This window comes from Lissotriton helveticus, chromosome 2_1, assembly GCF_964261635.1.
Source record: "Lissotriton helveticus chromosome 2_1, aLisHel1.1, whole genome shotgun sequence".
In the NCBI taxonomy this organism is placed as follows: Eukaryota; Metazoa; Chordata; class Amphibia; order Caudata; family Salamandridae; genus Lissotriton; species Lissotriton helveticus.
The window spans coordinates 360,291,763-360,315,779 of NC_136059.1; the positions used below are offsets into that span (position 1 = coordinate 360,291,763).

The following is a 24,017-nucleotide window of genomic DNA, read 5'->3' on the forward strand; positions in this document are numbered from 1 at the left end:
CGGGAGTTGTGCTGAAAGCGAAGTGCAGGTTCTTTCAAGATGGCCGGTCCCACGTGTCTCGGCGCACCCACGGGTCTCAGCTGTGCTGCAGATGTGAGTTGAGGTCGGAGAGGTCTGGGTATCCGGGTCTCGTCGGGCTCTGAAGTCTGGATCCTCGAGGGAAGACGACAAAGTGAAGCCGCTGGACGCTTGATGGTGCCTGCAGTTGCAGGATGGACACTCCTTGCCCACAAGGGAGATTCTTCAGTCTTCTGTGGAGCAGAACGTCGAAGTCCAGAGTTTCTTCTTGTAAAGTTGTTCAGGATAATCGAATTTGGAATGGGACCAGCTCCTACCTTTATTCTCCTAAAGGGGGCTGCACTAGTGACTAGGTCCCTCCCCTGGGTGGGACCAGGAAGGGGGGTGGTTACACCCCCTATCCTTTGTCCGGTTTTCACGCCAGAGCTGGTGGAGGGATGCCCCAGCAACTGGTTTGAACCGGTGTATGCACAGGGCACCTTGTGTGCCCCAGGCATGTCTCATTCCTTTCAGGCCTGTCCTACCCAATACACAAAATCCTGTCTGGGGTGGTGCTAGCACCTCCCAAGGCAGGAAACCCTTTGTCCAAGCCTCCCTCGCTGGAAGGACTCCCAGCAGCAGGAGGTCAGACTTGTGTCTGTGGTGGCAGCATCCATTTTTTGATGCCAAGGCTCGAGTTAACTTTAACCGGGGTTCTCAGTTACATACATGTTGTGTCCCTCTAGAAGGGTGGAATGCTACCCCCGTCGCCTGAATTGGCGAGGGGGTAGTATTCCAATTCGTATGACAGCTTACTCGACATGTTTTGATAATGCTATACCAAAGTTAGTATTCAACCGTGAGGATGAAAATGCACTTAAGAGTATATGGTATAGCGTTATCATGGAACAGCTATTAGGACTTGGTTCCGCAAGCTACAGACGGGCTCAGCTCGTGCCAGAGCACCATCTCACATAATTCTCCAAGCACTCTGCCTTCAGGATTGACTGACTGGACTACGGAAACGCCCTCTACGCCAGAACCACAGCCAAGCTACAGAAAAGACTCCAGCGCATCCAGAACGCCTCCGCCGTCTCATCCTGGATGTCCCCCGACGCAGCCACATCTCCAGCCACCTGAGGAACCTGCACTGGCTCCCCGTCGACAAGAGGATCACGTTCCGGCTCGTCACCCACGCACACAAATCTCTCCACGACCTGGGCCCCAAGTACCTCAACGACCGCCTGACCTTCTACACGCCCACCCGCCAGCTACGGTCCACCAGCCTCGCCTTCGCAGCCGTACCACGCATCCGAAGAGCCACCGCCGGAGGAAGATCCTTCTCTTACCTGGCTGCCAAGACTTGGAACTCCCTCTCCATCCACCTTCGGCTGACCCAGGACCATCTCGCCTTCAGGAAACAACTCAAGACCTGGCTGTTCGAGCAGTAGCTTACCCCTCCCCCCAAGCGCCTTGAGACCCTCCCGGGTGAGTAGTGCGCTATACAAATTGCATGATTGATTGATAGGAATATATGTGTCCATTTTGGGGTTAGATATAGGTATACTATATCTACAGCAAAGGGTGATTACACCACCTTGCCCCAGCGGTCTTAGCAGCCAGTTGTGTCTGTTTAGATGGCCAGCCAGGGGTGGCATAATACATGTTTCAGCCCCTGGTAGGCCCTGGGTACACCTATGCCCTGGGTACCTAAGGTACACTATACAGGGACTGATAGGGTGGCTCACTACCAATTGGTAAATGCACCTAAAGTACATGGATGTCAATTTAGAGAGAGAACAGCTAGGGTGTGGGTCTGATTAGCAGGCCCATAGCCAGGGAAAGTCGTAAACCAGTGAAGCAAAAAGCAAAAATCTGGGGTGACCATAGGATTGCAGACCCTACTCTCCTACAATAACCACAACCTACTTCGGGGACAGGAACTCACTCAATGGCTCCCTTAGCCAAGAGAGCCATCCTGTCAGAGAAGGGCCAAGTGATCCTCCGACATGCGAAGGGTCTGAGGTCGCTTGGATGGAGGGGTAGTCTCGAAGCGGAGGGAGTAGCCCCTTCGGACTACCTGCAAAACCCATCTGTCTGATGTGATGTTTAGCCAGTGTGGGAGGTGATGGCAAATGCTGCCACCCACTGGCAAAAGGTGGCCCTGAAAGGTTGGACTAGGAGGGCTCGGAGGCCCCTGCAGAGGGGGTGCTGGTGGACGGTTGGTCCCACATCCCCAGCTGCGCAGAGGCTGGACAGCTTGTGCAGGCCTGTGGCTCTGGGCGGGAGATGGTGGGCACCCCTTCCGTAGCCACGAAAGGGCGAAAGGCAGACTGCGCTGGGCAGGAGGTGGATGTGAGGCCCAAGGACCTGGCCGTAGCCCTGGAGTCCTTAAAGCTCTCAAGCGCGTTGTCTGACTTGTCGCCAAACAAGCAATGGCCATCAAACGGCATGACCAAAAGCGTAGATTGGACATCACCCGAAAAACCAGTAGACTTCAACCAGGCTTAGCGTCTAATGGCTACTGACATGGAAATCGGCCTGCCTAGTGAGTCGGCAGTATCCAGCACACATCGGATGGCGAACTTCGCTGTGTCTCTCCCTTCGGCAACTGCACGGAAGAGCACGGCCCGGGCCTCCTCCAAGCACCACGGCAGCACCTGCGCAACCGTGTCCCACACCGAGTGAGAGTAACGGCCCAATAGACTTGCGGTGTTCACCGACCGCAGTCCCAAGCTGGAGGAGGAAAACATCTACTTCCCAATGTGGTCCAGCTTCTTGGATTCCCTATCAGGTGGTGCGTTAGGGAATGCGCCCTTGGAAGTTGAGGCTTGGACTACCAAGCTCTCAGGGATGGGGTGGGGTGGTGAGAGGAAAATGGGGTCGTCCGGGGCCGGGCGGTGGTGTCGGGCAAGCATCCTATCCACAGTCTGACTGCCACTGTAGGAAGCTTGAGGTTTAAGGCCTCGGCCGCCCTACGCAACAACACTGCGTAAGATGCACCCTCCTCCGTAGCCACGTTAGGGGGAGAAAGCATGCAAAGGTCTGGGGAGGAGTCCAGACCACTGGCATCACCCAACTCCTCTCTCCAGTCCAGTTCCTCTAACTGGTCTGCTAGAGGGTCCACAGACGACTCCTAGTCCTCCTCTGGTAGCTACTCAGGGCGATAGGAAACACCAGTGGAGAACAGGGGTACAAAAAGTACCGGTCGGCGCCGATCCCGACGTCGGTCCGCCTCCGTGTCTACATCGATAGGGAGGCTGGGGTTGACGTCGGCTGGAGACACAACAGCGTCAGAGGGGGCGGAGGTGTCCTCACTGGATTCGGCGTCGTAGGAGGTGTCACAAGGTCGAAAAGCTATAATCCGGATCTAGGCCTGGTGGTGCAGGAGTCGAAGCAGCAGGCATTGAAGACCTAGAGCCCCCAGCCGAGTCTGCGGGGCCCGAGGGCGCGCCGGCGGAGTTGGGCTGTCCAAAGATGAAATGTAAGGCTTCGTAAAAGTTGCGAAGCTGGGCAAGGGACGCTCCGGTTTCCGGAAAGAGAGGGAAGGACGGAGTCGACCCAACAGGCTCCGCTGCAGAGCCAGATGATTGCCTTCCGCTTCCCACATGGGCTGATGTACGGGGAGAACGCGAAGATCGACGATGCTTCTTCGCCTTCTTCTTGTGCTTCGACTTACCCGAAGATGAAGTCTTCGATGACGAGTGGTAATGGTGGCTCCGCGACTGGTCCCACGACCTCCCTCTCGACCGGGACCTTAAATGGGACAGAGTGGACTGCCGGGCCTCGAGAAGCTTTCGGGATCGCTCTCGCAAGGACTTCGGGTTCATGGCACGGCAGTCTGAGCACGACTTCAGGTCGTAATCGCACTCCAAGAACCAAAGGCACACAAGGTGCAGGTCCGTGACTGACATCAATTTGCGGCAGAAGCTGTAAGCCTTGAAGCCGATCTGAAGTGACATCCCTCCGTGCACCAAGAGTCGAACGACTCAAAAAAGGCATGGAAAAAAGTCGCAAAAGCGGAGTCAAAAGTGACTCAAGGTACCGCTCTCTTCGGATCTGCGCTGGCTGGTGCGAAAAAAGAAAGAACTGACATCAGCGCACGAGGGCGGCGTCCAAGTAGATACTGTGACGTCATTCCAGCGACCACGGTGCCAACAACAAAAGCGGAGTCGACCGACGCCACATATCGATGCGCAGGGGTACAGCTGTGGAAAAAACGCCTGGGGGTAATTCTAAGGTAAGAAATCCATAACTAATTGTCTCTTTCAGATAGGATCATGAAAAGTGCACGAGGGGAAGACAGGGAGAAGAGGCTCAGTCTTTCGGATTCTGAATACATTACTTGGGAGTAAGTCCCTGGGAGGCTTCAATGAGGATGAGGAACTGCATGCTCACATCGGCAGATGTGGCAAAAAGGCCTTTTATGTTCCAGATGGAACTCTGGTCCTGACACAATAAAGTTGTCTCGCTTAACAAATAACCAGTGATATCTATTCTCTGATTTTGAATTTTTGCTTTTCATTGGAACTGGGTTAAGACTAAGAGGCCTTCTGTTAGGGTTGGCTAGTCTCCTTCTCCTCTTCCTTGTCCCGGCAATAGTCACACCTCTTTGATAACTGATCATTTTTTCATTATGACACTTTGTACGTTTCCAGTTGGAGCTAACTTCTATAGTGTGCTGTAGTGGTAGATATGTTTTTTTTTCACATTGGGTAAGAGTAATATGAGGTCTAGAAGGGTCATTAGAACTTTTTTTTTTCACCGATGAGGGAATGAGAGGTCTGGTAATATGATGTCCAGCCCTATCACTTGGTGGAAAGAAGGTTTTCCTCCTCACTTTCTCTCTCCTTTTCATTATAAAGATTAAAAATGGTTGCTTTCGCAAATTCTGCAGAAACGTGATGACGCAACTTTTCCTCTTTGAGGAATGATGGAAATGCACTTGCAATGGATGGTATCGCCGTTATATTAAGGCTGTGTCTCATACACCCAATTTCACCACGCTTTCTAATGGGTAAGCCCAGAACAAAATACGGGGCATGTATCATTTGCACTGTGTGCCATTAGGCACATGCATACCTCCTAATTTTCTTTCTTTCCTTGCTCTCTTCATGCAATTTGATAATTATTATCAAATTATTGCAGGGAATGAATAGACCATATGAGGATCTAAATACACATGTATGTTTATATTGCTGGAAATAATGCATTAGATACAATATGGTCCGCAGAGTTTGCAGACGGAGACAGTTACTGAAATTACTGTACTGTTTAGTTGTTAAATATGGTTCTATAAATAACCTTGTACATAGAACTAAGGCGAGTGAAACACCAATAATGTATGTTTCTCAGTTTTCAAAGTGCTAGGTGACTTCTTATGTTGAAATGTTTTCTGTGTCTACTGATTTCTCTGAATTTGTTTTTTAAGGTGATTGGGCATGTTGTTTGTACTGACCATGACAAAGCTGTGTAGGTGAAACGTGTAGCCGTATAAACTACAAATTTGAACAGTGGAGGTCAATTCTTCCCGGGTCCATATTTTGACTGATTGATTGATGTATATATGTAAGCTATACCTCTCTGAAGAGCTCTAATTAGAGCGAAATACTGTGTCAGGGGTTGCGTTTACTCATTTCAGGTTGGCTTGGTTGGTATTTTACCCATTCAAAGCTGTAATACTATGCTTAGAGCGATAAATGGACTTTGTCATTGTACAGCTCGGTAGGGACAGCACTGTGCTAGTCCTATGCTTAAAGACTTTGCTGTAGAAATGGCAAAAGACTTTGTCCCTTTCTGTCTCGGCGTGGATGGCACTGTGCTAATGCTATGCTTAAAGACTTTGACAGAAAAGCAGACATTTGGGGTGAACAGGTCTAGAGTGTCGCTGGCGTTGAGTGCTCTACACAGGAGCTGCTTTCCACCTAAACTTGAGAACTACCCAGAGTTCTTTACTTTTTTTTTTGCATAATGTATGTGTCACTATTTTATTTTTGGTTAAACAATTTTTATTGCAGAGGTGAGTTCAGCATACAGTGCAGTTTTCAGCATTTAACAGTGCCGAGTCGGTGGTCTCCTGATACAATTTAGACTCTAAATACACAGCCATTGAGCCCACATCCCGGAGGTCGGGCGGCGTCATACTGCTAGATTTTGCTCACTTGGTTGGGCTGCTAGCTGTAGTCTTCGTATAGAGCCCTCTGCTCTCTGCTTTTACCTTTTGCCCCGTTCCCCATTCCTACTCTAGAAGGTACATACATGTTTCACTGTAGTAACCTGGCGTGCCATGCACCCTCCCCCCCGGTGTCTGTGTCTAGTCCTGGTGCAAGGATGTGTATCTATATTGTGGGACTTCGGATCTTTTGTACTATTATCGTGTGTGTGTGTCCGGCATAGGTGCCGGGGTCGTGATCCTTGCTGCAGGGGGTATCATGTTCTCCGACTCATCTTCCTCTTCCTCATCTACTGCACTATCTTTTAGGGCCTGCACTAACGTTTCCCATGCCATTGCTGCGTCCTGAGCTTTCACGTCTGAGCTACGGCGGGCCAGTTGGAATCGAAGCGTACTCTCCGCTGTCGCCCACTTCAGAAATTCATTCATCCACCTCCGGTGTGTGGGCCCCAATTTCGATTTCCACCCCTTGGTCAGCTCTCTCTTCGCTATAAGTAGGCCCATGTCGATGAATTTGCTGGACAGTTTGTTCTTGCGTGTATGTGGGAACCAATGTAAGATGGTGACCGCGCTGTCGTACTGCAGTTCTCTATCTGCCACTGCATTCAGGGTGTCCCCTATATCCCCCCAATACTCGTGCAAGCCTGGGCAGCTCCTCAGCATGTGCACTAAGTCTGCACTCAGCTGGCCACATCTGGGGCATGCTGCGTCTTCTGTGCCAAAGTTTGCTGCTATTTTGCCCGGGGTGAGGTAAGCCCTATGGAGGATGTAGAGGTGTATCAGTTGGAAACGCACGTTTCTGGTGCTTTTCCTAGCTCTACGCACTAGCTGGGACCATGTTGTGTCTGGGATTTCTAACTGTAAGTCTGCCTCCCATTTATTCTTCAATAGTGCAAGTGGTTGCAGGGTGTCTGTGTGCAGTCTGGAATAGAGGCACGTAACTGCCTTAAAGGTTCCTGCCGCCATCATCGTGTATTGGCACGCCAGTGATGTCGTGGGTTCAGCCATCCCGTCCCCCCAATGCGCTTGTATGGCTCTCACTACCGCTGCATGCAGTAGGTTGTCTCCCCTCGGAAGGTTGTACCACTCCTGTAAAGTCTGGTATGGGGTGAATACTCCGTCGTCGTATAGATCCCCTACCATCTGCAACCCTGCTTCTTCCCACAGTCGCAGCCTCGACCAGTCTCCAACATGTGGGAGCGCTGTCACCATGCCCAGTGGAATTTCGGGCGCATACGGGTGACCGGTCCCAACTCTCTTTTGCGAACGGTTCCAACACAATCGAAGCGTCCGTTCCTCTTGGGTTAGTCCTCTTAGTAGTAACCTTTGTTGCAAGGTTATGTATGCTAAGACTTGGCGGGGGTGCCAGACTCCCTCTCCTGTTCTGGGCCGCGATACACCCTCGCTATTTCTTGTGTGAAGAATTGTAATTGAGCCGCCAAATAGTAGAGCTCAAAATCTGGGACCACTAGGCCACCCTCATCTCTCGGGCGGGTCAGCGTCGCCAGTGCAATTCTACGTCTGCCCGTACCCCATAAAAAGGATACGATCATCGATCGTAATCGACAGAAGGCTGCTCCGGGTATCCACACGGGGAGGGTCCGAAAGAAATATAATAAGCGCGGTAGGGCTATCATCTTTAGAAGTGCAACCCAGCCCGCCACTGAAAGGGGCAGAGTAGCCCAGAAGGACATACAACCCTGCAATACGCGGAGGCAGCGACCCACATTACCGTCTAAGAGGTCCGCAGGTTCGTGGTAGACGTGTACCCCTAGGTAGCTTAGGCAGCTGGGCTCCCATCTAATTTTCGGGTGGAGTGGGGGGGGCACGTCTCCCCCTTCCTTAGAGGGAAGAGGCAGGTTTTAGTCCAATTAACTCGCAGTCCTGATATATCACCAAAGCGCGCTAGTAGTCTCTCTGCGCCTTCCACAGCTCCCTGCGCATTGTCTAAGAAGAGGAGGAGGTCGTCTGCATATAAGGAAATGTAGTGGTGGGCCTCTCTGAAGACCAACCCGTTGTAATGTTCACCCCGCCTTGCCATTGCTGCGAGGGGTTCCACCGCAAGCGCAAACAGCAGGGGAGAAAGTGCGCATCCCTGTCTGGTTCCTCTATGCACCCCATATTGGTCCGATACCAAGGGCCCGACCTTCACTCTAGCTTTCGCCGATGAGTATAGCACCTTCGTCCACCCTATATATCCATCACCTAGGCCGAAGAACTGCATTACCCTGCATAAGTAGTCCCATTCCAGGCTGTCTAAGGCCTTCTCTATGTCAACCGCCAATACTAGGGGGGCCCTCGCGTCCTGCGGTGGGTCATCCACCAGTCTGAGCAGTCTACGGATGTTGTGTGTCGTGTTCCTTGTGGGTATAAAGCCTGATTGATCTTTATGGACCAGGTCTCGCATATGGGTCAGCAGTCTGGCGGCCAGTATACTACTGAAAATTTTGTAATCTGTAGTTAACATAGATAAAGGCCTATAAGATGCAGGGTCCGTGCTTTCCCTCCGTGGTTTCAATAGAGGGATCATTATGGCTTCGCGCATTGATCGGGGAAGTCTGCCCTCTTCCCTGGCCTCATTATAGATCACCTGTAGTCTCTGGGCTAGTTGGTCTAGGTATCTCCCGTAGAATTCAATGGGCAACCCATCTATTCCCGGAGTTTTGTTATGCGCCATTCGCTTAATTGCTCCTCTTATTTCTATCAGGTCTGTTGGGCCCCCTAGGGCGTCAGCCTGTTCCTGTTCCAGGCGCGGTAGTTGCAAATCACTCAGGAAGATATCTATGGCCTCAGACTGGTCCCCTAACTCAGTTCTATACAACCTTTCGTAATATGACCGAAAACAGTCCAATATTTCTGATTGTGTTTCGTGGGTATCGCCTCCATTCTCCCGTAGGCTCATAATCGGTTGATTACTCCTATTGGGGTTCGCTAGCCAAGCCAAGAGCGTTCCAGTTTTGTCCCCTTCAGCCAGAGTCTTCGTTAAGTATGTTTTGTAATCGAAGCTCCGAAGGCGCTCAACCTCTGTGGCCACTGCCTCCCGCGCCTCACTCACTCTCCCCATTAACTCTGGGCGGTTAGGGCGTGCTAGTTCCGCCTCCCTCAATTTACGTTCAGCCTTATCCAAGTCTTCCACCAATGACCTGCGCGCCCCTGCAAATTTCCCTATGCAGTGCCCTCTTACTACTATTTTAAACGTATCCCATTCCACAGCTCTGGAGGAAGCGGTACCCTCGTTCTCTGCAAAGTATTGAGTGATCCGCTCCTCCAGCTCCGCGCAGAAGGGAGGGTCATCCAGCGTGTCTGGCCGCAGCCGCCACGTCGGAACCTTTGGGGGTTCATTCATCCAATCTAATGTCAAGAGTATAGGGTTATGATCAGAGATCGTACGCGCTAAGTATTCTGTACGGGCCACCGCTGGGAGTACTGTTTGGGAGCAAAGGAAGGTGTCAAGGCGGACATGGAGGTCATGTAGGCTAGAGTAGAATGAGTAATCTCGCTCTGTGGGATGTTGTGTGCGCCAGCTGTCTGTCAGGTCCCATTTTCCCTGCCATTCCGCTCTGCACCTCGCTAATCGGTGTATTGGGGATGTGTGTAGTGGCTGGTGGGATCTATCTAGTGTAGTATCTTCTACTGAGTTGAAGTCTCCCCCCATCAGTACAGGACCTATGAAGTAGCTGTCTAGTGCCCTGGAAATCCTTGCGAAATATGTTGCCTGATCCACATTCGGCGCGTAAATGCTACAGAGCACAATGTGTCGACCTCTAAGCAGTCCCTCAACCGCTACGTATCTCCCATCTGGGTCTACCGTATGCCTAGTTACCTGTAAAGGGACACCCGCTCTTATCCAAATGAGCACCCCCCTAGCAAACGCAGAGTATGTGGTATGAAACAGTTGGCCCCTCCATCTGCGCTGGAGCGCTATTCCCTCCTTCTTTGTTAAGTGGGTCTCTTGCAGGAATGCTATATGCACTCCTCTACGGACTAGGTGAGGGTGAATTTTGTGCCTCCTCATCATCGTAGTCAAACCCCGCACGTTCCAGGACACACATTTAATCGATCCCGCATTAGCCTTTATCCCATTGTGTTCGGGATAGATCATCAACTAGTTGCCTCCAGACCCTAGACCAAACACCGCCCCCGCCCAGTTCCAACACCCTCCCCTCCCCTCCAAACTGCACCTCGAGTTACCCCAACTACTCCAGGCCCCCCCTCCCCAGAACAGGACCTAACTGCAGAAGAGTCGCTCCCATCCAAACTAACGAGCAAACGTGCTCTCAAATCCTCCTAATCCGTAGTTGATACTACGAAGGCCTTATGGGCCCTGGGGTGGGTGAGCTAACCACTGGAGCCTCCAAGTGCATTCCCCATGCCCCCGCCCCGCAATGCGCAGTATGACTCACGATATTCCAGTCTTACGGCGGCCTGCTCAAAAGTTCGTAGGAGCCGCACTAGCCGTAGTCGCCCCAGCCAGGTACCATGTTCAGGATTCAGCTACCAAAGATTTCTCCTGATGTCTGTGGAGTGACCTTAGGGCCCTTTGCTCCTCCCAGCTCCGATAACTCAGTGTCCGAGCCCGTTCCCTGGCCCTCCGAGCCCGATCCTTTCTCCGATTGGGCCAGCGTCGATCCCGAGACCTCTTTGACTGCCTGCAGTGCTGCTCTTCGCTCGTCCGCCGTTTGGGTGGTCGTCAGCCTGCCGGATCCCTGGCCGCGCCCCCGGTGTCTCCGTGATCGCCTGACTGATTGGTCCTGGCGCGCCTCCTCAGCTCGGTATAAAGCTCCATCTGTGCCTGCCTTATAGGTGTCCCACCAGGTCCACGCCTCCGCTGCCGTGGGGAAGAACAGGGCCTTTCCGTCTACTACTACGCGGAGTCTGGCCGGGAACAACAGCAAGTACTGTATGCCTTCTGTGCGCAGTTCTTTTTTGATTGAGAGAAACGAGGCGCGCATTTTTTGGGTCTCGAACGTGTAGTCCGGGAACAACGTGACCTTGCTGTTGTCCACCTGGAAGGGACCAGCTTCCCTGGCTCGTTGCAACAGCCAGTCCCTGTCCTTGTAGTGGAGCAGTTTGATGACTACTGGGCGAGGTGGGAGACCCGGTTTCGGGGGTCTTGACGGTACTCGGTGCGCCCATTCTAGTGTGAAGAAGGGAGAAAGGCCCTCCGGGGCCACCACAGTCTTTAGCCATTCTTGCAAGTAGCCCACCATGTCCGTGCCCTCTTTTTTTTCGGGAAGGCCCACGAGGCGCACGTTGTTCCGCCGGCTGCGGTTTTCAGCGTCCTCCGCTCGTCGCTCCAGGGCTTGGATGCGGTCTAGCGCCTCTGTGAGCTTCCCATCCATCGATTTCTGCGCTGGCACTATGTCTTTCAAGGTGTCTTCCGTTTCCTTGACTCTATCTGTTAATTTTGCGTGGTCAGCCTGCAGGAGCCCCAGCCCTGTCGACACCTGCTCAATGTCGTGGTGTAATGCATCCCTCGTAGCAGCGATAGCCTCTAGGATCCGGTCCTGCATTTGTTGCAGATCTGTCGTGGATTGTGTAGTGTCTTCGGGCGTCTCCACGGCCGAGCTCCCGTCCCCTTTGGCGCCTCTGGGCTTCCCCATCTTGCTCCCGTTTCGCAGACCCGGGCCCCCAGGGGGGTTCAGGGGGCGTCGACGCCCCTTGGTGTGGGTAGACCGATGAGCGCCAGCTAGGAGGGAGACAGTTCAGGTTCTCCGGCTTGGCCCTCACCACCCCGGGGTCGCCCAGCCCTCCCCGCCGCTGTGGCGCCTGGCCTCACACAGGGCGGTCAATTGACGTTAAGTTCACTTTCTGGCCTGCCAAAGGCGCACTGCTGTCACGATGGCGCTATGGGTCCCCGATAGTGCGACAATGGGGTCCAAGGAGCGCACCGGCTATGGGGCCTCTTCCAGCCCGATCGGGGGGACCACGTCGTCAGGTACGCCCGCTCAGAGGTCCGCAGCTGGAGTGGATAGCTGCTCGCTGTACTGTCCGTTCCTCCTTCTCCACCGGCGGTGTCCGTTAGGCAAGGGCTGTCTGCGCGTGACGCCTGGGCCACTGCGTTCAGCCGGTCAGGAGTCACGAACTTGCTTCATGGGCCCCAATTTCCTTCTGAGACAGCAGCGAAAAGTCCAATCGGGGCTCCCCGCTAGGAGTGGTTCTTGGGTGGACGGACGAAGTTCCCCCTAAATGGACCTCCTCTTGGGCCACTATCCCCGGGGTGCACACACTGCTGATCGGGCAAGGTTGGTCACCGGCCTTCCTGCGGGGATCGCTGGGACCTCTCAGACAGTCACTCCTCCCGGGCTCTAGTTCAGCCGCGGCGCAGGTCCAGCTGCATTCAAGGTTCACCTTGCGATATGAGCGGGCCGCCTAGGCACTGGGATCGCTTGTGGAAACCCCTCTCCTCCCAGGGGCTAGCCGCTGTAGGGTCACTCCGCTCAGACTGGTAGGTGAGGCCGCCCGTCGCCACTCGAGGCGCGTAGGCACCGTAGGCCCCAAAGCCGGGGCGTCAATTTGCGGCTCTCAGGCGGGGAGGGGCCTCCAAGGGCTCGGCCATGTATAGGGCGCCGCGCAGGGCACTCCGGTGTCGGAGGCGGGCGGCTCGACGGACGGTCTCAGCCCTCTTCCCAGTACCCCGCGGCGCTGCCTCCACAGTTCAGGCTGGTGGTAGGGCCGGAGCCGAACTCGCCGAGAAGGTGGGCCCCGATGCCGGGGCGCAGATTCCAGCCTCTTGGGTGATGCAGGGCCACGTTACTGCCCCCCGCCCACGGCGTCCCGCAGCAGTCCCCCAGCAGCCAGAGCGGGTGGGCCGGCAGTCGGGTCACCCTCGGGTCCTCCTTATGCTTCCGGCCAGGCGCCGGGGCCGAAGTCGCGCCCACAGGGCCAGCAGGCCCCAGAGCCGGGGAGTAGAGTGCCCGATTCCCGGGTGGGGTGGAGCTCCGTTGGGGTCACTCGCGGACAGCGCTCCTCACCAGTCGTTTCGGAGCTGGGGGCCGACAGCGTGTCTGTGGACTCCCGTCTTCACCGCAGACTCCCGCTGTACCGCGGCTTCAGCTCAGCTGGGCGCCGGGGATGAAACCGCTGCTACGCCTCGGCGTTCGCCTGTCCGAAAGCCGCCATCTTAAGCTCCGGCGTCTCGGGAACTACGCAGCTAGGTATGCCCGTTGCAGAGGTCACATCGGCTTGTCTCTTAGATCGGAGCAGGCCTGGGTGTTACACTCGGGATCTACCCGATTTCCACGGGGATCCCGGGGCAAGGACAGGATTAACAACGGATCTTTGGGCGGAGGGTCGAGAGCCTCGCTAGGCAGCGACCGTCTTCATCGGTTGCTAGCCACGCCCCCTCATGTATGTGTCACTCTATGCCTGAAAGGGTATGGCTTTGAGTTATACTGGGTGCTCCATTGTGTCTGGACAAAGCTATACCTCTCTGAAATGCTCTAATTAGAGCGAAACACAGTGTCAGGGGTTGCTTTTATTCATTTCAGGTTGGCTTGGTTGGTATTTTACCAATTCAAAGCTGTAATATTGTGCCCGGAGTGAGAAATGGCTTTCATTGTTTTACAACTCGGCTGGGACAGCACTGTGCTAGTCCTATGCTTAAAGACTCTGCTGTAAAAATGGCAAAAGACTTTGCCCCTTTCTGTCTCGGCATGGATGTCACTCTGCTAATCCTATGCTTTAAGGCTTTGACAGAAAAGCAGATATTTGAGGTGAGCAGATCTAGAGTGTCGCTGGTGTTGAGAGTGCTCTATACAGGAGCTGCTTTCCACCTAAACTTTAGAACTACCCAGAGTTCTCTAATTCTTTGTTGCATAATTTATGTTACTCTATGCCTGAAAGGGTATTGTGTATATATATATATATATATATCTATATATATCTATATATAGATATAACACTATTACCTGTGAAAAATTTACATTTCCATTGTAAAGTGGTTCGTGGCAATTGCATACTTGTGGTAAAATAAATATGTTGTTGTAAAGACTCATTCGCTTTCAGGTGTTGCCGTAAAGGCATGGCCTTATTCTGGCGTCATTGTAAATGGTGTTCCACCAATCATGTATATGCAAATGTTACCACGCTTAAATGGAAGAGAACACACTTCACCACTGTTTAGCAGGGTAAAGCCCACAGAGTTCTATGGCCAACAAAAAACTGGTTCAACATTGGAAGGCAAAAATCTGGGGTGACCCTGCAGAGACAGCAAATTTCCAACAGGGCAGAATATTTGATAGGGAGGACAGGAAAGGTAGGCCACAGCCCTCTCTAAAAATCTGCAAGACCTATCTGTTGAACATGATGGATCGCCAACCTGTGAGGATAATTCCTGCCTCTCACTGGTTGGGCATGAGCAGCTGAGGACAAACTAGAGTGGTTTGTTGGATGTCATCAAGGGGAGGAGGAGTTGGAGGACTGCTGCCTCTTCTGGACTGTGCTATATCTGCCACTGCTGCACCTTAATGGTCAAATTATGTACAATAAAATTTTCTGGAGTAGGGGACTTGTTAACAGAAATCTGAATTGTTTGGTCACCTGCCGACTAAGGGGCAGGCAAGAACATGGTGTTGGCCGGCTAATCATCATGTATTCTTGAGGGTGTAACTGATTTGAAGCAAAGTCTCTGCAATTGCTGGCCAAAGCTGCAAATTTGTCTAAATATTGGAGTCAGTCACAGTAGAAATTAGCTGTAATTCTAGTACCTCAGCTGTCCACCAAACCACAACTGCAATTGAGGCACTTTCTGCCGTTTGTGACTAGTCAAGTTTTTTTTTAGAGGAGGTATCCAGCCAGCTGGAGTTTTTAAAGTCAAGGTATAAGGCATCACCAGTATAATGAGGGAAAAGAAAGCTGTCCTTTTCATCATCAGCGTCCTAGGGTGCACCGTGTTCTAGCGAAGGATCAGAGTGAGAACCAAAATGAAAATTGATCCTTTGATGATAACCGCATTGGGGTAGAGATAAAGCAGACAGTTGTTTGAGCTTTTGTGAGTTAGTAGTGCTGCATTGGTTGAGCCTAGTCTGACAATGGCATGGTTGACATGGTTATCGGCACTAAGTCATCAACCAATGCTAGTACAGTCGGTATCTGTACTGGGCGATTGGGAATCGGAATGTATAACGAAGATGGAGTGGCAGTCTGTACTTGAGTCAGTAAGGGTCCGGTAACAGGGGACATAGACACAGAGGGACCAAACTGGAGGCCCTTGCTGTTCTGTGGCCTGATGGCACACCAGAAGCAGCATGAAGAGCACTAAAGATTTATAGCACAACCTCCTTGAAGGCCTTTATTTGCTGCATGGCCGATGATGGCCTGGGTAGCTGGGGGCGTGTTGAGATCTACTGATGTGTTGGTTCCGTGGCCTGTGACTTAGAACCAGTGCAACTCAAACCTGGATGCCTTTGGGTCTTCTCTTAGGAGTGAGAGCGGCCTTTGCTTGGACTTTAACGTACCTGAAACTTTTAAATGGTAATTGGAGCGGTCGCGGGAACTGTCCAGGGACTGGGCTCACGATTTGGAATGGAAGCAGGACCTGTGTGCAGATCGAAAACAACATCTTATGACAATGATGTACGACTTTGCCTCAAATCACCTTCCATTGTATGTGGGCACAATTGTCCCACAACTTTGAGCCATGGCTAGAGTCCAGGAACAAAAGGCACACCTTGTGCGGGTTCGTAACCGACAACTCCTACCCGCAATTGCATCACGGTCTGAATCCTCAAGCTTTCAATGGGGACATTGTTCACTAGCACACTGTTGAAGTATTAAGAGTCATTGGAAGATTGACAAAAATGGACTGGAGCTCCGGATCAGTTTTGAAAAGTGTGAAAAGAAATTAACCAAGACTATGCAGGGGTCAGGCTTGTATACAGCTTTGCTCCGTCACTTCTGGGGCGGTATAGAGCAGGGGCGTATGGTGTTAGTGGGCAAAAGGGGCGTTGCCCTGCCATTCTGAGGGGAGAGACCAGAAAAGAATTTTTAAAAGTCAAACAACTGAAAAGAAATAATTAATTGCTGGCTTCTCTATTACTTTCAATGCTGCAGCTGTGATAAACTGCAGACATCCTGCTGCACATGTGCCTGCCTGGGCGAGGTCATCTTTCGACCTGCAGGTACAAGCTACAGTAGTGACATCATGGCAGGGGGTGAGCAGAGTTAGAATGCCGAGGATAAATCTGCTTTTCGGGCACTTTACAAAATGGCCAGGGGAGGAGTTTGCAGAACTCCATTCGTTTCAAAGCAGATGGCAGGGCAGGCTTAGAGGCAGAACGAGTAGTGGGTGGCAACAATTACCAGTCATCACAAGAGGGGGCGGGCTGTAGGAGGGGTGCAGCTGTCTGTACTCTACCTTTCCTCATGCGTGGTGTGCTTTCACTTTTGAAAGCGTTATGCATCCGAAGCTGAGCCATGTTTTAGTGGGATTGTTACAGCGTAGGGCCAAAAGAATACAGGTTGGTAGGTTTTGGAAAAGGGGGGTGGTGATGGACAGAGTTTCTGAATGATGCAGAATACTCTTACCAAGTCAAGAGATCATGGTTTTAATCCATCACCTGTTTTTTAGCTCATTGCACCATCCCAGCTCAGAACCCGGCTATATGCAAATTAGTCTGTTCCTGTCCCAGTGCATGATGGGAACAGGGCAAACCAAACTACCAAGCCAATTCTTATACTGGGAAGGAAACAAGCTTTCGGGGACCGGTTTCTGGCATCACAGCCTTCGTCGGCCCGGCTTGCTTGAATCCTGATGGTGCAATGAGCAAGGGACTCACGTCTGAGTATACCCTCCCACACATAGTGTGGATAAAATCGATTTTGGAAAAGGGGGGTGGTGATGGACAGAGTTTCTGAATGATGCAGAATACTCTTACCAAGTCAAGAGATCATGGTTTTAATCCATCGCCTGTTTTTTAGCTCATTGCACCATCCCAGCTCAGAACCCGGCTATATGCAAATTAGTCTGTTCCTGTCCCAGTGCATGATGCAAACAGGGCAAACCAAACTACCAAGCCAATTCTTATACTGGGAAGGAAACAAGCTTCCGGGGACCGGTTTCTGGCATCACAGCCTTCGTCGGCCCGGCTTGCTTGAATCCTGATGGTGCAATGAGCAAGGGACTCACGTCTGAGTATACCCTCCCACACATAGTGTGGATAAAATCGATTTTGGAAAAGGGTGGTGGTGATGGACAGAGTTTCTGAATGATGCAGAATACTCTTACCAAGTCAAGAGATCATGGTTTTAATCCATCACCTGTTTTTTAGCTCATTGCACCATCCCAGCTCAGAACCCGGCTATATGCAAATTAGTCTGTTCCTGTCCCAGTGCATGATGGGAACAGGGCAAACCAAACTACCAAGCCAATTCTTATACTGGGAAGGAAACAAGCTTCCGGGGACCGGTTTCTGGCATCACAGCCTTCGTCGGCCCGGATTGCTTGAATCCTGATGGTGCAATGAGCAAGGGACTCACGTCTGAGTATACCCTCCCACACATAGTGTGGATAAAATCGATTTTGGAAAAGGGGGGTGGTGATGGACAGAGTTTCTGAATGATGCAGAATACTCTTACCAAGTCAAGAGATCATGGTTTTAATCCATCACCTGTTTTTTAGCTCATTGCACCATCCCAGCTCAGAACCCGGCTATATGCAAATTAGTCTGTTCCTGTCCCAGTGCATGATGGGAACAGGGCAAACCAAACTACCAAGCCAATTCTTATACTGGGAAGGAAACAAGCTTCCGGGGACCGGTTTCTGGCATCACAGCCTTCGTCGGCCCGGCTTGCTTGAATCCTGATGGTGCAATGAGCAAGGGACTCACGTCCGAGTATACCCTCCCACACATAGTGTGGATAAAATCGATTTGGTTTGTGTTAGGTTGGTAGGTGCCTTTTTTTCTCTTTAAGCTAAGCTGTAATTAATATACATACCTTTGGATGGATTTTTTTATTTACGTACAGTTAAGCAGCCATGTGGAGTTCACGCAGGAGAGTTTGTAGTTAGCAAACTCGACCTAAAGATATTGGCGCGCATTACATGAGCACCGGAGCTACATTAGTCAAGGTCAGATTTTTTTAAGGCACCAGCAGTGTAAATGATTTGCCCAGAATTACAGGATATACTCTGCCAAGACTCAAAGAGCACTTAGTGTTTTTTTTCCTAGAACTCCCAGTTAGGCTCACGGGTCACTCAATCAGAGCCTTAGTATACACAGCATAGGAATAAACCACTAACTGGCACATGCATCAAGATAGGATTTTGCAAGTCCTTAGTTGCGAATATTAAGGATTCGTAATTAAGGACTCACAAAAGCCTCTGCATGTAGGAATCACTATAATAATAGCGATTCCTACACATTCCTTATTTGCAACTCGCAAATTGCGAGTCGCAAATAAGGTAAAGCTTCCCATTCATTCCTAAGGGCCTGTAGGCCCATAGGAATGAATGGGAAATTGCAAGCGCAATTTTCGAGTACCAATAGGTACTCGCAAATTGTGCATGCAATTTCAGGGTGCAAGGATGTCAAAAGGACACCCTGTTGCACCACAGGAATTGGCATGTGCACATATGTTGCGCACACACATGCCATGCCCTAAGGGCATGTGTGTGCGCAACATTAAACTTTGAAAAATGCACAAAAGTGCTTTTTTCAAAGGTTTTGCAAATTACCATGAAATTTAACTTTTTGGTAATTTGCGCACCCTATTAGCGAAATCGCTAATTTCTTTACTTTAATGCATTGCATTTAAGGGATCTCAATTTGGGATTCCTTAAATGCAATCGCAATTTTTAGTAATCGCAATTTAGAGATTACTTAAATTGCGATTTTTGCATTTGGGCATCCCAAATGCAAAAATATTGGTCGCAAAGGGGCAGATTCTGAGAACCTGCCCGTTTGCGACCGATTTTTTCTTTGATGCATGTGCCTGTAGGAAACCAGCTTCTATTAGTGGCTGGCTGAAGAGAAAAGCTTGCTGCACTTCGAGTAACTGACAAATGAAACAAAGAAAATAACTTTCGTGTTGAGGTGTCTCTTTTAAAATTAGCAGGAAAATACCAGCCTCGGCTGCTGCGGCAATGAAAATTAAAATTGCTAATGAGCACACAGCAGTATTTTGTTTTTTATTCTCTATGCTCTCAGGAGGATTTGGGCCGTGTGACTTTTCTAAGTGCTTCACTGTCCCCGGGCTGGATAATTTACCTTCAAACCCAAGCACTAAATGTGTTGCTAAATAAGAATATATAAAACATAGCAGTGTCACGAAAGGGCCGCTCCTCCTGTGCAATTATGGTAGTTGGCCTCCCACTGGTCATGTTTCCTAAATGTGACGTGCAGTCACAATGCTTTTCACCTTTTCCGCTAATGCACAGCACCAGTTACAGCACTGTGCATGAGGAGAGTGAAGAAGAGCTATCGCCGTCCTCTAGTGCGCATCAGCATTGCAGCCCCCTCTAAGTCTGTGCTAATAGGCCTGAAGCGTGTTTGCGTGGATCCAGGCCTGTGCTCAGGACTGGGCATCGTGCCGTGCACCGATGCATTGTATTGAAATCGGCCTCCGTCCCACCTCATGCTTCACAGCGAGTTAAAAATAAAATTTATTGATAAATCAGTTGTTTTTATTTACGACAATCCCCTCCCTTCCAGTCTGCTTAAATGGTTTTGGGTTGTCATACTTGTATGAAAGTTACTCCGGAATCTCAACCTGTGAGTCAGGGTACAGAAACCATGTCATAAACTCATAGGTAAGTATGTGGCCTAACTGGACAAGGGATTTGAGCTCTTTCTAGTTGCTTTGCTTGTGTACCTGCTCCGCAGTGAAAGCGTTAGGCTATTGAAAACTCCATGCATTGACTTAGGTCGATTAAACAAATAGCTCCTTTCCCATATGAAGGGCCCATTTTGTGAATGATATAGGCCGGTTCTGATGGCTCAGTAAACATATTTGTTGTAGTGCCCCGAGTCCCCAACACTAGGACAAGGGTTTGTGGCTGCCTGTAGTGAGTAGCAATATTATAGAGTACAAAGTGCAGAATTACCACATCCTGTGATTCTCTGTAAATCACGTAATCTTCTCGTGCCTTAAAAAGGGAAAAAAATATTCTGGCCTTTCGGTAAAGTAATTGGTGATCATGTAAAGTGCTCTACGACCCTTGGGGCGAGTTTGCGCAATATAACACTGTATAAAAATATGAGCAGCTGTACTACTTGTAATCTCAGCCAGCATCACTCAAGGCTCAGTTTACGTGAGTAGAAAGACAAAACATCTCCAATATGTTTCCCGTGAACACAGGAGAATGGGGTTACGTCAATGATCATATATTGACGCCTTGAAAAAATCTGCCACGGTCCGCAGCCTATACTTCAAAGTACCCCAAACACAGGAAACAAGAGAATTCCAATAGTAAAGGCGTTTCAAGGTCAAAATCTGGGACAGAAAACTGGGTACAAATATCACGGTGAAGCAAAGTTTAATTTTTCAGGCATTACACATTATACAAATATATGCGAAAACCAAGAGACCATGGGTAGTTGTGTCAGAAAAGGTTAGATTCCATGTTTGCCAGCCTTCAAGTCCCAAAGCAGCTCCTGATACAGGGGCATTGAATTAATTAATCTATAGTTAAAAGGCATGAACATTCAAGACGTGCTGAGATGCACTGACAGAGGGGCAGTGATAAAGTGGCAGACCTGGAAATGGTGAACTAAACTGCAAAGGAGATGTGTGCTGCAGATGGATAGTATAGTTGTGTTGCAGGAGGAAACTGGGTTGTGTTGAAGGAAGGAACTAGTGATTTGTTAAGTGAGGGAAATATGATTGTATTACAGTCAGAGGGTGTGCTGAAATGTAATGCTTTGCTGAAGAGGGACGGAAGACCAGGCATAGTAAAAGATACCAATGTACTTGCTGAATTGCACAGTGCCATCAATCCCAATCCTGGTTCCCTGCTTGACCAAATTGTGTGATCCTAAGCAAATACATTATTTCAATGACATCTCATTACTACATACAAGTGCAGGTTCAAAGACTTGAGTTAAGGATGTGCAGTGGGTCCAAAAACTGTTTTGTGTTAGATTTAATAGCCTATAAAGTTGCTCCTCCTACAACACAAATCTAAGACACGTATACTGTATACATGACAGCTGACTCGCCTCTTATTTAACTAATGGCATTGTTATAAGGGGAGGGGCAGGACTGTTTCTCAGGTTTAAAATAATCTGATGTGCTAAAGTGAAATGCTACTACGTGTAGATAGAATACATTTCAGTGAATTTTGAAGTCAATTTATCTTACTTCTATAAATGTTGGCCATATTTAATGGGCTAAGGTATGGGATGATATTTAATGTTTTTTAGTATTTTGAGATCACACATTTATAATTGCTTTCTAAACTTTCTTGCGTTCTCACAAAGTTCTTTGTTAAAATTAATTTTACAAATGTGGCATTTCCTACTCTTTTGTTTCTGCAGTTGAAGTCCCCACTTCCGCCCAAACACACTTATGATAGCCTGGCTCCCTTGCTTTGCTCGCTTGCTATGTCAAAGCCACCATGGCCAACTTTTACGCCCCCCCCCCCCCCCACCACTTAGAATCTCACCAGCCACCACTGGTATAGAGTCAACTATGAGCTGCATGACAATTCTCTGAATCCAGTCTAGCCTATGGGGGATATTCATAAGTGAGAAATCTGTGGTTAGAAATAGCCACCTGAAGAGGAATCTGCCTGTTCTAACGGAGTCGTGGAGTGGCAAACAGGTCTTTTAGAATTTGATTTACAGTGTGAGGATCAAGAGGAGCATTTATGCTTTTCGTGCCTGAAATGATGGCAAGTCTACTTCTAAAAAATCAGGACCTTATTAGGAAATTAGGTTGGGCGTCCCTATGAGAGTGAAAGTGATGTGGAACCACCCTCTTGACTGGGAAAAGCCAGTTAGAGGTCTGCCTGTCTCTCCAGTGCTTTCGGCTATGGCTCACCAATAGTCAGTCTGAAACACAAACATGTAGCATGAGGCAGTTCACAGACAGAGGACTTTTAAAGACCTCCATAAAGATTTAACATCAATGACCATTGACACAACACCTTTGCGGATGCTTAAATTCGGGGCACAATCTTCAAGGAATACATATAAAAATAACAAAATCGTTTTAGGTATCACAGTATCTCTGTATCTGTTCTGTGCGAATAAAAATGCAACCGACATCTCTGCCGCCATTATGCAGCCACTACTTCATTTCCAGCATCTGTGGCAACTCAGACTGGAGATGCTCTGACTCCACCGGGCACTGACTGGAGGATCCACTAAAAGTCTCATGGTATCAGTCCGATAACTGGGAACGAACCATCTGCAGGTCAAGTTTATATTACTATGATATTCCTTCATTATACTTGCAAAATACTTGTTATTTAATTCAAATAACTCAAGAACCTGAGTCTGATTGCGTGGAAAAAGTAACAAAGCAAGAGGGTGAAGCAGAGAAATAACAGGTAAATCTAAAACTGCCATTATGGCTAACTTTCTTTCACTGTATCTCTCTACTGCCACCAGTTGAACAAGTTTTGGTGGCAGGAAAGATTTCAGAGTTGGTAATCTGCCAAGAATGCAGCATCCAGGCAACAGTTTATCTATACAGATGATAGTGTTATCAGCATTTATATACAATGTTTCTTACTTTGAATACGTGATGAGTGAATGCGTGAACGTAGGTGTAGTCGTAGAAAAAATTACAAAGCAAACTGTAACGTTATATACAGCAAAAAAACAAACATTTGTTATGCCACACATCAGTTAAATTGTTTAATTCTTTCATCATATCTAAATGTACAAAATGTTACCTCCTACTGGCGAATGGCAGTATAAAAAGATATCCAAACCAACACCCAATCCCCACATTGGGGGACTGGATATTGCGGTAGTAGAAGCGAAAAAATACAAAAGTACTCAGTATTCTTCCCAATTCTGTCGGTTTTGATGCTGAAAGACATGCTGATCATAGGTCTCCAAACACAATTAATCCTAATAAAATATTATAACTTCATAGCAAAGTTCGGCAGTAAGTACAAACATTCGGTGTGGCTGGAAAGGTTCTCTTGTACTGTGATGCAGACATGATTTGGCAGAATAATTTGTTGTTGAGTGACCAGGATAAAAAATAAATTTCTAACAATTCCTGGCAATGCTTTTCCCCTTCCCAGTGTTTTTTTGATTCCGAGCTCAAGAACAGGCCCCAGGACAGATTTCAAAGTTCGAGTTTTCAAACTACTATGTTATTTAACCGCTCCAATTTTGCTTGCAGTGACTTGAAGTTTCCAATGATGGTCTGTAATGCTAATGAGGGATTCATAGACTGAAGTTCGACAAGGTAAAAACAGAGGGCATCCAAGCAGACAGTGGTGAATCGCCGCCTGTGAATAAAAATTAAGTTCAGTTTAGAAATACCAAACCCATTCATATTTTGAATTTATGATTTATTTAGATAAAACAGATGCAGTATTACACCAATCCGTTACTTCAATAAAAGAATTAATGAACAAGTTACTTACCTTTGGTAACGCTCTTTCTAGAAGAAAGATTCTTCACCTTTGAATATTCTCCGGGTGTCAGACTGGATCCAGAATCTTTTGAGCGGTACCTCTGCATGCAGGTAGTGGCATTGTGTGGCTTCGCACTGATGCTGTTCTGCTACAGAAATGACGTGAAGGACCCATATAGGCACTACTTCTGCATGCTGTCAGTTGCTTTTGTGGCTCTGCACGTACCCAGATACAAAGCTACTACAGCAAATTGGTTTTGAACATTGTGCAGATTCCTAGATGTCGGTTGTTAATAATGAACGGAGTCCA

At 49.2% G+C, this 24,017-nt stretch overlaps 1 protein-coding gene and 1 long non-coding RNA gene across 3 annotated transcripts in view; one reads left to right on the forward strand and one right to left on the reverse strand.

Annotated features, from left to right (window-relative positions):
• The window catches only part of LOC144817980 (uncharacterized), a 347,207-nt gene that overhangs the window by 76,084 nt on the left and 247,106 nt on the right, over positions 1-24,017 (forward strand). The gene's annotated exons all lie outside the window — the stretch shown is intronic.
• Positions 22,959-24,017, reverse strand: part of NUP155 (nucleoporin 155) — an 898,957-nt gene continuing 897,898 nt past the window's right edge. For both annotated transcript variants that reach the window (XM_078674974.1, XM_078674975.1), the window contains one exon: positions 22,959-23,579. In XM_078674974.1, the coding sequence (XP_078531100.1) occupies positions 23,429-23,579 (151 nt within the window). In that variant the 3' untranslated portion in view covers positions 22,959-23,428. The remainder of the gene's footprint in view (positions 23,580-24,017) is intronic.